This window comes from Pan paniscus, chromosome 20, assembly GCF_029289425.2.
Source record: "Pan paniscus chromosome 20, NHGRI_mPanPan1-v2.0_pri, whole genome shotgun sequence".
In the NCBI taxonomy this organism is placed as follows: domain Eukaryota; kingdom Metazoa; phylum Chordata; class Mammalia; order Primates; family Hominidae; genus Pan; species Pan paniscus.
Genome location: NC_073269.2, coordinates 5,061,808 through 5,076,760, shown reverse-complemented (window position 1 = coordinate 5,076,760; position 14,953 = coordinate 5,061,808). Strand labels below are relative to the sequence as shown.

The 14,953-nt window shown below is 60.0% G+C and overlaps 1 protein-coding gene across 6 annotated transcripts in view; it reads right to left on the bottom strand.

Annotated features, from left to right (window-relative positions):
* Positions 1–278: 278 nt before the first annotated feature.
* Positions 279–14,953, bottom strand: part of PALM (paralemmin) — a 40,806-nt gene continuing 26,131 nt past the window's right edge. For 4 of the 6 annotated variants that reach the window (XM_034946238.3, XM_055104305.2, XM_034946239.3 and 1 more), the window contains exons 7-9: positions 12,730–12,789; positions 8,195–8,326; positions 279–2,324 (exon numbers count right to left, since the gene is read on the bottom strand). In XM_034946238.3, the coding sequence (XP_034802129.1) occupies positions 1,795–2,324; positions 8,195–8,326; positions 12,730–12,789 (722 nt within the window). In that variant the 3' untranslated portion in view covers positions 279–1,794. Of the gene's footprint in view, positions 2,325–8,194; positions 8,327–12,693; positions 12,790–14,953 lie in introns of all 6 variants that reach the window. The other 2 variants (XM_057300744.2, XM_034946240.3) reach the window with 2 other exon arrangements.

Genomic DNA, 14,953 nt, shown 5'->3' with positions numbered 1-14,953 from the left:
GGGCGGCTGCAGAACCCGAGGGCCCCCCGGGAAGCCAGTCCTGCCCCCCCACAGCAGCCCCTTATCGCCAGGCCTTACCTGCACAGTGGGGATTCCAGCGCCTCCCACCACCCCAAGGCGCTCAGGGTGAGCCCAGCAGGTGAGCGGGTGCAGGCAGGTGAAGCCAGCACACCGGAACCCTGCTCAGCCTCCCTTTAATGGCTCAAAGGCCGGCAGGCCCCACCCCCTGGCCTGGCCACGCCTTCCTCGCCAGGTTGAAAGGCAAGAACTCCAGGAACTGGGGCTGTTCACGCTGTTTATTTGCTTCTCTGGGAAAATCAAGAACATCGGGGGCCTCGTCACACACCAGAAGCAGAGGGGGTTATAGCAAGGGCACTTCAGCGAAGGCTCGCGGCTCGAGGGACTCGGGCAGACTCCAGGGAGGAGGAGGGGGTTCCACGGCTGACGCCCAGGTCACCCCCGAGAGGGCCTCTCCTCCCAGCCACCCAGGGGCAGAGCGGAGGCAGGGACCCAGGCTCCCATCCGAGGTGGCCCCTGTACCTGCCCTGCCGAGGCTGCAGGTGGTGACTGGACCAGGAGGCGGCCTGAGCACTGGGCACCAGGCTGGAGGTCCCTAGGGCAGGGACCAAGTTGGGGCCTGGTTGTCCAAAGCCAACGTGTGAGACGGTGTCTGTGAGAATGTACACGAATGTGCCTCTGGGGACGAGTGTAGCTGCCCCCAGGAGGGAAGCCCCTTGCCACTTCCAATGAGAGGGGGCTGGGGGCAGGCTCACATTGGTCTGGGTGGCAAATGAGGGTCTCCTGCTCCAACCCAAGAGGCTTCCTGTCCCAGGCTGTGTCCCTCCCTCCACTGCCCGGACGTGCTCCAAGCCCAGTAGAGCTGGCAGGTGGGGCCTGATCTCGGGGTATGGTTGGGAAGACCCAGGACCCTGGTCCAAGCAGGTTGGAGAAGAGGCCGGGGGCGGCCCCTGGGGTCCCCAAATTAGCACCAGGAGGAAGGAGGGCCCAGTGGGGGCGGGAGCTCGGGACAAGGAGTGGCTCACTCGGTCCCTGCCCTGTGCAGGGGGGCAGGTCAATGACCCCTGGTTCGCCCCGTCTAGAAGATAGCCCAGGGGTTACCGGCCCCTCCCGGGTGGGGGCATGTCCCCGGGGTTCCCCCTCCCCCAGACTCCATTGTCCACTGGTTGGGCCCACACAGGGCATGGGGGCACAGCAGAGGGGCCTGTCCTCCACCCAAGACCTTTAGCCCCCAAAGAGGCACGGCCTCACCCCAACTGCCTGAGATTGGGGGGCCAGCGCCTTGGCCAGGGAACCCCATAGAGCCTCACTTCCAGGGCCTGAGCAGGCCCCAGTACCCGCCCCCGGCTCCCGGGGCCCTCTCTGGCGGGGTGTCCCCTCAGAGAAAGGCACAGGTGGGAGGCCCAGAGGGTGGCAGGCTGGCCTGGGCCGCATGGAGGCCGCGGGTCCCACCCGCCAGGACCCCGGTGGGCGCGAGCCGCGTCTGTGAAGCTGCCGTGACATGGGGGGTCCTTGTCTCGGGAAAAGCGGGTCTGTCCTGTCTCTCTCCTACCAGGCACAAGTGCACGGCTCTGGTTCGGGGGGAGTGTCGGGGCGTGGTGACGGGTGGGGGCCCCTGTCCCTCTTTCCAGCGAAAGAAAACTCGGAAGGAACATGTAACAACACGCCAAGTCCTGGACCCGTGAGGCTGTGGGTGGAGGGTGGGCAGGCGCCGGGAGGGGCCGGGCTGGTGGGTGTCTGTGGTGTGGGGTGGGGGCCGGGGTCTCGGGGGCCGGCTCACATGATGGAGCAGCATTTACAACGGTGCTTCTTCATGTCGAGGTCCTGGGGTTCGCTGGTGGTGGCCTCGGGCCCCGCCTGATTCTCTTCCCTGGAGGCGGCCTCCGTGGGAGGCTCGGCGGCACTGCCGTTGGGTGGCGCAGGCTCCTTGGGCTCAGCCGCGTCTTCGATGACCACCAGCTCCGCCGTGATGGTATCCTGAAGGCCCAGCACCTTCTTGGTCTCGGCCTCATCCTCCACGTTCTGGTAACCCATGAAGATCATCGTGACCGGGGGCTCCTGGCCGGGCTGGATCCCCGGCGGGCCGGACGTGGCCTCGCCTGGCTGTGCCTGCACACCGGTGATCTCCCGCCGGGAGGGTGTGGTCCGGGCTGCCCCCTCCACAGCCCCCCGGGTCTCTGCCGCCCCGGCCGTGGACCCTGCCTCGCTCAGCGTGACCTCGTCCGCTTTGTGGATGAGTTCGTCCACCTCGGAGGAGCTCAGCGGGTGGATCCCGTTCTCGGCGGTGCCGTCCACGGCATGGACCACTGTACAAGGAGAGACAGAGAGAATGACCCAGCTCCAGGCAGGAGGGACAGAGAGAGGGACCTGGCTCAGGCAGGAGGGAAACCTTGGCAAGGCTTGTATCCTCCTCCAGGCTAAAGAGGAAATCACGACCTAGATTACACCGTCAGAACTGACAGACAATTAAAGCCCTCTGTTGGCATCTGTGGATGCAGCCAACGCCGTACAATGAGGAAAAAAAATTTTTTTTGAGACGGAGTCTCACTGCGTCGCCCAGGCTGGAGTGCAATGGCGCGATCTCAGCTCACTGCAAGCTCCACCTCCCGGGTTCAAGCCATTCTCCTGCCTCAGCCTCCTGAGTAGCTGGGACTACAGGAATCCGCCACCACGCCCGGCTAATTTTGTATTTTTAGTAGAGACGGGGTTTCTCCATGTTGGCCAGGCTGGTCTTGAACTCCTGACCTCAGGTGATCCGCCCGTCTTGGCCTCCCAAAGTGCTGGGATTACAGGCGTGAGCCACCAGGCCCAGCCGACAATGAGGAAAATTTATAAGCACAAAAACATTTATTAGGAACCAAGAAAGAGTGGAAAGGAATGAATTGGGATTTTTTTTTTTTTTTTTTTTTCTGAGATGGAGTTGCCCAGGCTGGAGTGCAGTGGTACTGTCTCGGCTCACCGCAACCTCCGCTTCCCTAGTTCAAGCAATTCTCCTGCCTCAGCCTCCTGAGTAGCTGGGATTACAGGCATGCACCAACATGCTTGGCTAATTTTTTGTATTTTTAATAGAGCTGGGGTTTCACTGTTGGCCAGGCTGGTCTCAAACTCCTGACCTCAAGTCATCTGCCCACCTCAGCCTCCCAAAGTGCTGGGATGACAGGCGTGAGCCACCGCACCTGGCCTGTAATTCCATATTCTTTAGCCAACTAGCTCCCACGTGATCACCCTGAAAAGTAGGGATTCATTTCCGCTGTAAAGATAGCAAAAATGAAAGTTCAAAGAAGGGACACAGCTGGGCCAAGGTCACAGAGCCAAACCCCTGCTCCTTCCCCGCATTGGGGCCTGTTTCTCTTCTACAAGACAGGACCACCCACCCTGGGGAACTGGAGGTTACAGGGATTCTTTCACTTTTTGAGATGGAGTTTCGCTCTTGTTGCCCAGGCTGGAGTGCAATGGCACGATCTCAGTTCACTGCAACCTCCACCTTCCAGGTTCAAGCAATTATCCTGCCTCAGTCTCTAGAGTAGCTGGGATTACAGGCACCTGCCACCACACCAGGCTGATTTTTGTAGTTTAGTAGAGATGGGGTTTCACCATGTTGGCTAGTCTGGTCTCGAACTCCAGACCTTAGGTGATCCACCCACTTTGGCCTCCCAAGGTGCTGGGATTACACACGTGAGCCACCGTGCCTGCTGCTTTTTTTTTTTGACTCGCTCTGTCGCCCAGGGTGGAGTGCAGTGGCGCAGTCTCAGCTCACTGCAACCTCCACTTCCCAGGTTCAAGCAATTCTCCTGCCTCAGCCTCCAGAGTAGCTGGGATTACAGGCGCCTGCCACCATGCCAGGCTGATTTTTGTATTTTTAGTAGAGACGGGGTTTCACCACGTTGGCCAGGCTGGTCTTGAACTCCTGACCTCAGGTGATCCACCCGCCTTGGCCTCCCAAAGTGCTGGGATTACAGGTGTGAGCCACCATGCCTGGCCATTACAGGGATTCTGATTTTTCCCATCTATGGGTGTATTTGATTGATCTTAAATTGAAATTTTCATTCATTCTAACTTGAGTTAAAGTTTCATTCATTTATTTTTGTTTTCTAGGAGCTTCCCTAAAGGCTATGCATTTTCCTCTGAGGTCTGCTTTGGCTGTGTCCTATGAGTTAGATGATGTTATTCACTTTCTCTCTTTTTTTTTTTTTGAGACGGAGTCTCGCTCTGTCGCCCAGGCTGGAGTGCAGTGGCACCATCTCGGCTCACTGCAAGCTCCGCTTCCTGGGTTCATGCCATTCTCCTGCCTCAGCCTCCTGACTAGCTGGGACTACAGGCGCCCGCCACCACACCCGGCTAATTTTTTGTATTTTTAGTAGAGATGGGGTTTCACCTTGTTAGCCAGGCTGGTCTCGATCTCCTGACCTCGTGATCCTCCCGCCTCGGCCTCCCAAAGTGCTAGGATTACAGGCGTGAGCCACCGTGCCCGGCCAATGTTATTCATTTTCAAGTGTAAATAGTTTTTAATTCCTAGTTTGATTGATTGCCACAGGAAGCCACAATTTATTTAGAAGGGTGTTTTTAAATTTCAGGGAGGAGAGGAACACGGAGCAGAAGATACAAACTCTGTAACAGTCCTAAAACCTCCTTGGCAGCCTGGGCTGCGGTGGTCACTTTCTGACAATGTTCTGTGTTTGAAAAGAATGTGTATTCTCCACTGGGTAGCATTTTATACATATAATCAATCTTGCTAAATGTGTTTCTCAAGTCTTTCCAAATTTCCTTATCTGTGTCTCTCTGACTTGACATTTCTTGAGCTGTGTTGGACTCTCCAAGGACCGGATTTCAGCACCCCACGGCTCCCTGCTATGATCTGACACCAGCCCTAGCTCACAGCCCTGCAAATTCCTTCTAGAAACACGGCTGCCTGGGCCACGCTGGGAGTTGGGAGGGACGCAAGGGGGGCCCCAGGGACTCGCCTCCTCTCCACCAAGGGTCAGGGCTCCTGTTCCTGGCTACAGACCAGAAGGAAAGTGTTCTCCACTTTCAGTTTCTAAGCCCCCAGGGAGGGGAGTCCATGCTTCAAGGCCTCTCAATGACTTTGGGCTGGAGGCCCAGAGGGTGGGGTGTGTCTGGATCAGGCGGAACTGAACTCAGTGTGTCCCACTGGCCGCTGCCCCAAGACAGGAACTGGAGCCCTCGGCTGCCATGGAAACGGATCACCTGCCCGTTGCTAAGCAACCAGTGTCCAGCCTGGCAGGTCTGGAATCCCCCGGGACCAGGTGAGGCTGAGGAGGGTGGAGTGATGGGGGTGAGGACCTCATCCGGAAGACGAGGCATGGGGACTTCCCAGGGCCACACAGCTGGGGAGAGCTAGAGCTGAGATGCCACCAATGCCACACCCCAAAGCCACTCCAGAGCTGGGCTGCGGGGACCCCTCTGACAGCATCTGGGGCACCGCAGAGGCCAAGCTGCCTCTGAGAACAGAAGGCTTTGGGAATCCAAACCACAGGGAGACCCCAGGTCACGCCACCAGGACAGCCACGAGAATGGGCTACGAGCACTGGTGAGGACATGGAGAAACTGGGCCCTCGTCCACGACCTGTGGGAACGGGACGGTGCAGCTGCCGTGGAAAACAGCAGGTCCTCACAGAGCTCCACACAGTTGCCTCAAGACCCAGCAGTTCACTCCTACGTGTACACCCAAAGGCCTCGAAAGCAGGGGCGTGAACAAATACTTGCACACAAATTCCCCAGCATGCTACTCACAGCAGCCAAAGGGTAGAAACAGCCCAACTGTCTACAGATGGAAGAAGGGATAAACCCACCATGGCCCACCCAACCCGTGGAATAGTATTCAGCCATGAAAAGGAGTCAGGCTCCGACCCAGGCCACAGTGCCGATGCACCCTGGGGACGTCACGCCCAGTGAGAGACGCCAGACACAGAAGGCCACGTGCAGTGTGTGACCCCATTTCTTCTCTTTTCTTTTTTTTTTTTTGAGACAGAGTTTCACTCTTGTCGCACAGGCTGGAGAGCAGTGGCGCGATCTCGGCTCACTGCAACCTCCGCCTCCTGGGTTCAAGTGATTCTCCTGCTTCAGCCTCCAAAGTATCTGGGATTACAGGCGTCCGCCACCACATCCAGCTAATTTTTGTATTTTTAGCAGAGACAGGGGTTCTCCATGTTGGCCAGGCTGGTCTCGAACTCCTGACCTCAGGTGATCCACCCGCCTCGGCCTCCCAAAGTGCCGGGATTACAGGTGTGAGCCACCGCACCCGGCCGTGTGATCTCATTTCTATGAAATGTCCAGGACAGGCCAATCCAGAGAGACAGGAGGGGATGCGTGGGTGCCAGAGCTGAGGAGGGGATAGGGAATGACGCTGACTGGGGAGGGGACAGCAAGTGACAGCTGATGGGGATGGGGCTTCTCTCCTCTTGTTTTTGAGACAGCGTCTTGGTCTGTCGCCCAGGCTGGAGTGCAGGGGTGCCATCATAGCTCATTGCAGCCTCAGTGTCCCGGGCCCAGATGAGCCTCCCGTTAAGGCGGAATTTTATGGTCTGCGAATTATATCTCATAAAAGAAAAAGAGGCCAGGTGTGGAGACTCATGCCTGTGGTCTCAACATTTTGGGAGGCCAAGGCAGGAGGATCGCCTGAGCCCAGGAGCTGGAGGCTGCAGTGAGCCGTGATGGCATCGCTGCACTGCGGCCCGGGCGACAGAGTGAAACTCTTTCTCCAGAAAGTAAATAAAGAAAAAGAAAAAGAAAGAGAGAGACTGGGGCTTCAGTGTGGAGCTTCCCTCCTCCTCCTGGGGTCCCTGGCATCTCCCACAGCCTGTTTGCCTCTTGACCTCTAGGAAGAACCCTTAAAACCAAATTGGACCTCAGCACCGTCAGGACCCAACGCACCCAAGGCTTCCCAAAGCCCTCAGGACACGGCCCCGCCTGTCCCCCTGCCTCCAGGCAAAGCACCCTTCTCCTCCCTGCGTGAGCCCAGCTCCTCAACTCCCTGACCAACCTGGTTCCCCTCACCCCTGTAGCCTGGCCCCCCTCTCCTGTAGCCCGTCTCCCCTCACTCCTGAAGCCAGGCTCCCCCTCACCCCGCACACTGGCTCCTCTCATCCCCTGCAGCCCGGCTCCTCTCATCCCCTGCAGCCCGGCTCCTCTCACCCCTGCAGCCCGGCTCCCCTCACCCCTGCAGCCCGGTTCCCCTCACCCCTGCAGCCCGTCTCCCCTCACCCCTGCAGCCCGTCTCCCCTCACCCCTGCAGCCCGTCTCCCCTCACCCCTGCAGCCCAGCTCCCCTCAGCCCTCCAGCCCAGCTGACTCCATCCTACCTCAGGGCCTTTGCAGGGGCTGTGGCTCTGCCAGGTGTGGTTCCCATGCACTGCGTGTCTCTGATGAGCCCCTGCTTGCCTCCTCTGGGAAGCCTCCCCCGGCCCCATCCTCACCCTGTGAGACTTCTCACAGCCCCCTGGATGTGCATTTTCTGTGGCTTCTGTCACTCTAGCAATTCTTTTTTTATTATTTTTTTATTGTTAAGAGACAGGGTCTCACTCTGTCGCCCAGGTTGGAGTGCAGTGGTGCGATCACGGCTCACTACAGCCTCAACCTCCTGGGCCCAAGTGATCCTCCCATCTCAGCCTCCCAAGTAGCTGGGACCACAGGCACGCACCACCATGCCAGGGTAATTTTTTTTTTTTTTTTTTTGGTAGAGACGGAGCCTTGCTATGCTGCCCAGGCTGGTCTCAAACTTCTGGGCTCAAGTGATCCTCCTCCCTCGGCCTCCCAAAGTGCTGGGACTAAAGGCATGAGCCCTTGGGCTAGCAGTAATTATTTAAATGAATTATTTAGGAGCTCCAGATGGAAGGGCCCGGTTTGCCACCCGGCAAGGACAGAAGCTGAATCTACCTCCGGATTTCCCTCCAGAGCCCGGCTGGGTACCTGGTGCCCGGCTCAGCTTTCAGGCAGCTTTCTGGAGTGGATGAATGATTGGGCAGTGGGCCCAGGGCTGAACGACCTCTGAGCCCAGCTGTGGGCCGCAGGGGGTGAGGCCCTGGCCTGAACAGCGTCATCTGCTTCACATCGAATCGGGGTCCTGACTCCGGGGCAGACGCTGGACCCACACGCTGGGAGCACACGTGTTCGGGGCTCTGGCCCGGGTGGAGGGAGGGCAGGGGCCGGGGTGCTCGTACCTTTGGTCTCGTCCTCGTAGACTTTGATGCCCAGAGGGAGCGGCTGCCGAGGGAGCAGCGTGGTGCTGGACAGCACCCTGGTCTCCCCTGTCACCTTGTCCTTCTCCACAGTGATCTCAACCGAGTACATGGCTGGCACGAGAGTCACGGGGTTACACCACGGCCTGCCCGCCCCCGCACCCCCCCGCCGGGCTGCGGCCAAGCCAGGGAGGGGGAGCCAGCAGCGCAGAGCCAAGCAGCGATGGGGCAGGTGGAGCCGGGGATGCCTGGGCACCTTCTCGACACGGCCCTCCCCAACTCCACATCCCTCCATAACTCCCCAGTGCCCGGAGACGACCAGTCTGAACACCTCTCCTTGGCATTTGAGGCCCATCCTGCTGTCCGCCCAGATGGTCCTCGTCCCTGTACTCTGCACTGTGTCCTCTGTTTCGCCACCAAACTCTTGTCTGTCAAGCTCAGTTTCCAGCCCAGCCCATCTGGAAAGCCTTCATTGTTCCCGGATCTTTTTAATTTTTTTGAGATGGAGCCGCCTTGCTCTGTCGCCCAGGCTGGAGCACAGTGGTGTGATCTGGACTCACCTCCCGGTTCTAGCGATTCTCTTGCCTCAGCCTTCCACGTAGCTGGGACTACAGGCGCCCGCCACCACGCCCAGCTAATTTTTGTATTTTTAGTAGAGACGGGGTTTCTCTATGTTGGTCAGGCTGGTCTCAAACTCCTGACCTCAGGTGATCCACCTGCCTTGGCCTCCCAAAGTGCTGGGATTACAGACGTGAGCCACCGCACCTGGCCTATTATTTAAATAGATACAGGGTCTCCCTCTGTTGGCCAGGCTGGAGTGGAGCGGCATGATCACAGCTCACTGCAGTCATGACCTTCCTGGCTCACCCCATTCTCCCACCTCAGCCTCCCAAGTAGCTGGGACCACAGGTGTGCGCCACCACACCCGGCTAATTTATTTATCTTTTTTGGAAATGGGGGTCTCACTATGTTGCCCAGGCTGGTCTCAAACTCCTGGGCTCAAGCAATCCTCCCACCTCGGCCTCCCAAAGCCCTGGGATTATAAACGTGAGCCCTCAAGCCCCACCATTCCTGGTTTCTCAGAGGAGCAGGTGAATCCCAGAGAGATCCTGCCTTGCCCGGGGTCACGGCGGAGACTGGGGCTCAGTCTGCAGACCCACAACCCCCACCCCGACCATCCAAGCTCCCAGGACTCGACGCCTCCTTCCAGCCAACGGTCGGACACGCCGTCATCTATTTAGACTCAGAATGAAGGAACCCTCCTGAGATAGTCGAACTCGCTACTCATCAGGGCCCTAACTCCACAGCCAGCACCTCGCCCCTGCTCTGTAAAAATCATTCCTGCAGAAACCACACAGAGCCTGCATCCTAACAGCGACTGGTGGCTGCCCGCCACCCCCAGGCCTGCTTGAAGATGCCGAGCACTGGGGATCACCAGGCACCTCCCTGAGACCCCGCCCCGCAGTGGGAGCTGAACAGGGCTGCCAGGACTGGCCTGACCCATGACACTGCACCCCAGGTGCGGCCCGGCCTCAGGGCCTTTGCACAGGCTGTTCCCAATGCCTGGCACACCCTTCCCCCAGATAGCTGCATGTCCTCACCACTTCTGAGGGGCCATCGGTCCCCATCGTGGGCAGCCCTGCCATCGCCTGGCCCCTCGGCCCCCACAGCCACCTCGTTTCCCTCCTCCCACCCAACCTCGACGCTCAGGCCCGGCTGCGGCCCTGGACTCTGCTCTGCGCCAGGGACCTCGCCCAGGCACTGGGCTCTAATCTCCCGCACACCCATCCCCACCTGGACCTTGACCTGGACTCAGCCCCTATCCACAGGGGCCCCACTCTCACACGTCCATAACACTACTCACAATCTGCCCCCTACACCTGCCCCCACCCTGGCTCTTCCCACCCGTTGGGGGCAGCTCAGTCCTCCCTCTTTTTTTTTTGAGACAAAGTTTTGCTCTTGTTGCCCAGGCTGGAGTGCAGTGGCGTGATCTCAGATCACTGCAATCTCTGCCTCCCAGGTTCAACCGATTCTCCTGCCTAAGGCTCCCGAGCAGCTGAGATTACAGGCACCTGCCACCATGCCCAGCTAATTTTTTGTATTTTTACTAGAGACAGGGTTTCACCGTGTTAGCCAAGATGGTCTAGATCTCCTGACCTCATGATCTGCCCCCCTCGGCCTCCCAAAGTGCTGGGATTACAGGGGTGAGCCACCACGCCTGGCTAATTTTTCTATTTTTTAGTAGAGACGGGGTTTCACCATGTTGCTCAGGCTGGTCTTGAACTCCTGACTTCAAATGATCTGCCCGCCTTGGCCTCCAAAGGTGCTGGGATTACAGGCGTGAGCCACCGTGCCCGGCCAGTCCTCCCTGACACCTCGTTTCTCCTCAAACCCTGGGGGCTCCACCTTCAGAACACAAGGAACCGCCCACTGCTCGCCCCTCCATGGCCCATCCCAGCCTCCTCCCCCAGCAGCCCTGTCCCCTCCACCTGGCACCGTCCGCGGTCTGTTCTCCCTGCAGTCACCAGAGGGCGTGGGTGAGCACAGAGTCGGGGCGGTCCCGGCTTTGCCTGCAGCCCCCCATGGTTCCCGCCTCCCTCCAGGGAAAAGCCCACGTCCCCTCCCGCCCCGCCACAGGGCCCTCAACAATCTCTCCATCATCTCCCCTCCGCCCTCTCCCCCTCCTCACGCTGCTCCAGCCACACGGATCTCCTGGCCGTTCCTCCAACACCCCAGGCACAGTCCTGCCCCGGGGCCTTTGCACTGGCCGTGCCCTCTGCCTGGAACACCTTTCCCCAGATAGCTGCATGCCTGGAACACCTTTCCCCAGATAGCTGCGTGCCTTGGACACCTTCCTCCAGATAGCTGCGTGCCTTGGACACCTTCCTCCAGATAGCTGCGTGCCTTGGACACCTTCCTCCAGATAGCTGCATGCCTTGCTCCCTCAGCACCTCTGGGTCTTTGCTCAGACGTCACCTCTTACGTTGAACGCTCCCCTCCCCTGAGCCCTCTGGTTCAAATTCTCCTTCCTCCAGCTCAACCTCCTTGGCCTCACTTTTCTACCGTAGTAGAGGTTGTGGCCCTCATTAGAATACCCTCTCCCCCAATGCCTGGCACGCAGCAGGCGCTTGAAAGGCATTTTGGGTGAAGGGACGACTGTTTTTCAACTCTATAGGTCTGCACAGCCTCAGCCCTCCACCCCAGGCAGCTAGTCCAGAGCTGCCCACACTGTTGAGCAGGTTGCGCACTGCACAAAGTCAGTGGCCACGGGGATCAGCGGGGGACCTGGGCCTCGGTGTCTGCCAGGGCTGGTCTCACTGGCACAGAGGCCCACAGGCACCACCTGCTCTGACAAATGCCTCTGTCTGCCGCATCCTGGGGCAACCCCCACCCTGGACCGTGCTGGAGACCTGGGCCTCCGGGTGGCTCTCCTTCCTTCCAGCCCTGTCCCGTCCCGGGCAGCCTCCCCAGAGTCCTTCTTCACCTCCCTGCCTTGCTGCTTTTTCTGAGACGGAGTCTTGCTCTTGTCGCCCAGGCTGGAGTGCAGTGGCACGACCTTGGCTCACTACAAACTCCGCCTCCCAGGTTCAAGCGATTCTCCTGCCTCAGTGTCCCGAGTAGCTGGGATTACAGGCGTGCACCACCATGCCCGGCTAATTTTTGTATTTTAGTAGAGATGGGGTTTCACCATGTTGGCCAGGCTGGTTTCAAACTCCTGACCTCAGGCGATCCGCCTGCCTCGGCCTCCCAAAGTGCTGGGGTGGGTTACAGGTGTGAGCTCCACGCCCGGCCCTCTGCCTTATTTCTGTGCTGTTCCAGCTCACTCACATAGCAGTGGTTTTGCCGACTGCGACGATTTCTCATTATTGGGCTCCTGTCCTGTGCCGGGCCCCAGGATGGCGTACCGAGGTCCCACCCCTCTGGCAGGCGGAGAAATTCAAGGCGGCAGACGAGGGGTTCGAGGCTGACTTGAGCACCGCGTGGCACTCAGCGTCAACCCCCACCTTCCCCTGCTTCTCGGAAGCGCAGCGGTGCTGGGGACCTGGCTTGGTTGCCTCCAGGGACGGGGCGCCCACTTTCTCCCGGGGCAGCCAGTCCTACTGCCTGAGGACCGGAGCAGGTAAGATTTGCAGCGAGCGTGTTCAGGCGTGAGCGCCACCCCCCGCGGGCCCCAGGAGGGAGCCGTGAGGTTAGGGTGGGATGAAAGCCGTGAGGTCGCGTCGGTTAGAGCCGCCATGCGTGGGGCCCGTCTTCTCAGGGAAGCGTGGGCCGGCGTGGGACCAGGGCAACAAAGCAGAGGGGGCCCCCACCCCAGGCTCGGAGCCTCGGCCTCGGTCCAGCTGCCACCCCCATAACCACGGCCCCGTCAGACGCTGCGGAGAGCAGGTCGGTGTCGCCCCCGCCCCACCCGGCCCCCCAGACCGAGACTTGGTCCCTGACAGCGGCTGGATCTGGGGCCCAGAGCCTGGGGGCCAACCCACCTGCCTTCATCATGGGGAGCCTGGGGGCCAACCCACCTGCCTTCATCATGGGGGAGCCATCAACCGTCCTCAGGGGCGTGTTGGAGACTCGCTTGTCTGCACGGGAGGCGGAAGCGGAGAGAGAGATGGGGGTCAGAGGAGAGGTCACATGTACCCCCCAGACAGCCCAACGCCCCTTCACAGAAGTGCATCCGGACTCCCACATGCACCTGGGCCTTTGACACCCAGACCCCACCCAGACACAGGAACCTGGGCCCCCAGACAGGCACCTGGGCCCTCAGATACACAGATCCCACCCAGACACCCGGACACAGGCACTTGTGGGCCCCCAGACATCCAGACAAGCACCTGGGCCTTTGACACCCAGACCCCACCCAGACACAGGAACCTGGGCCCCCAGACAGGCACCTGGGCCCTCAGATACACAGATCCCACCCAGACACCCGGACACAGGCACCTGTGGGCCCCCAGACACCCAGACAGGCACCTGGGCCCTCAGACACACAGATCCCACCCAGACACCCGGACACAGGCACCTGTGGGCCTCCAGACACCCAGACAGGCACCTGGGCCCTCAGACACACAGATCGCACCCAGACACCCGGACACAGGCACTTGTGGGCCCCCAGACATCCAGACAAGCACCTGGGCCTTTGACACCCAGACCCCACCCAGACACAGGAACCTGGGCCCCCAGACAGGCACCTGGGCCCTCAGATACACAGATCCCACCCAGACACCCGGACACAGGCACCTGTGGGCCCCCAGACACCCAGACAGGCACCTGGGCCCTCAGACACACAGATCCCACCCAGACACCCGGACACAGGCACCTGTGGGCCTCCAGACACCCAGACAGGCACCTGGGCCCTCAGACACACAGATCGCACCCAGACACCCGGACACAGGTACCTGGGCCCCCAGACACCCAGACAGGCACCTGGGCCCTCAGACACACAGATCCCACCCAGACATCCAGACACAGGCACCTGGGCCCTCAGACACACAGATCGCACCCAGACACCCGGACACAGGTACCTGGGCCCCCAGACACCCAGACAGGCACCTGGGCCCTCAGACACACAGATCCCACCCAGACACCCAGACACAGGAACCTGGGCCCTCAGACATCCAGACAGGCACCTGGGCCCTCAGACACACAGATCCCACCCAGACATCCAGACACAGGCACCTGGGCCCTCAGATACACAGATCCCACCCAGACACCCGGACACAGGCACCTGTGGGCCCCTAGACACCCAGACAGGCACCTGGGCCCTCAGACACACAGATCCCACCCAGACACCCAGACACAGGAACCTGGGCCCCCAGACATCCAGACAGGCACCTGGGCCCTCAGACACACAGATCCCACCCAGATACCCGGACACAGGCACCTGGGCCCCCAGACACCCAGACAGGCACCTGGGCCCTCAGACACACAGATCCCACCGAGACACCCAGACACAGGAACCTGGGCCCCCAGACATCCAGACAGGCACCTGGGCCCTCAGACACACAGATCCCACTCAGACACCCAGACACAGGAACCTGGGCCCCCAGACATCCAGACAGGCACCTGGGCCCTCAGACACACAGATCCCACCCAGACACCCGGACACAGGCACCTGTGGGCCCCCAGACATCCAGACAAGCACCTGGGCCCCCAGACACACAGACCCCACCGAGACACCCAAACACAGGCACCTGTGGGCCCCCAGACATCCAGACAAGCACCTGGGCCCCCAGACACACAGACCCCACCGAGACACCCAAACACAGGCACCTGGGCCCCAAGACACAGGCCCCCAGACACAGACACAGGCACCTGGGCCCTCAGACACACAGACCCCACCCAGACACCAGGACACAGGCACCTGCGCCCCCAGACACAGGCCGCCAGACACACAGACCCCGCATAGACACAGGCACCTGGACCCCCACCGAGACCCCTAGAAAATCCCACAGGCAGCCTCACAGTTCATTCCTCATCCTCAGCCCAGTGATTTTCACAAAATCCCTGAGAGGCCTGTCTGGATTTTTTAATGATTAATTTTTAATTCTACAGTAAGACAAGGAGACACTCTCCTTATGAATAATTAACACACGACAAACCAGGCCAGAAGCACTTCAGACGCCAGTGTCAATCCCGGCTGGTGGCTGTCCCGCTATCGATACAGAAGCGGACACGTTCCGTGAAATGCAGTTTACAGACAGGGTCTCGCTCTGTCGCCCAGGCTGGGGTGCAGTGGTGCGATCA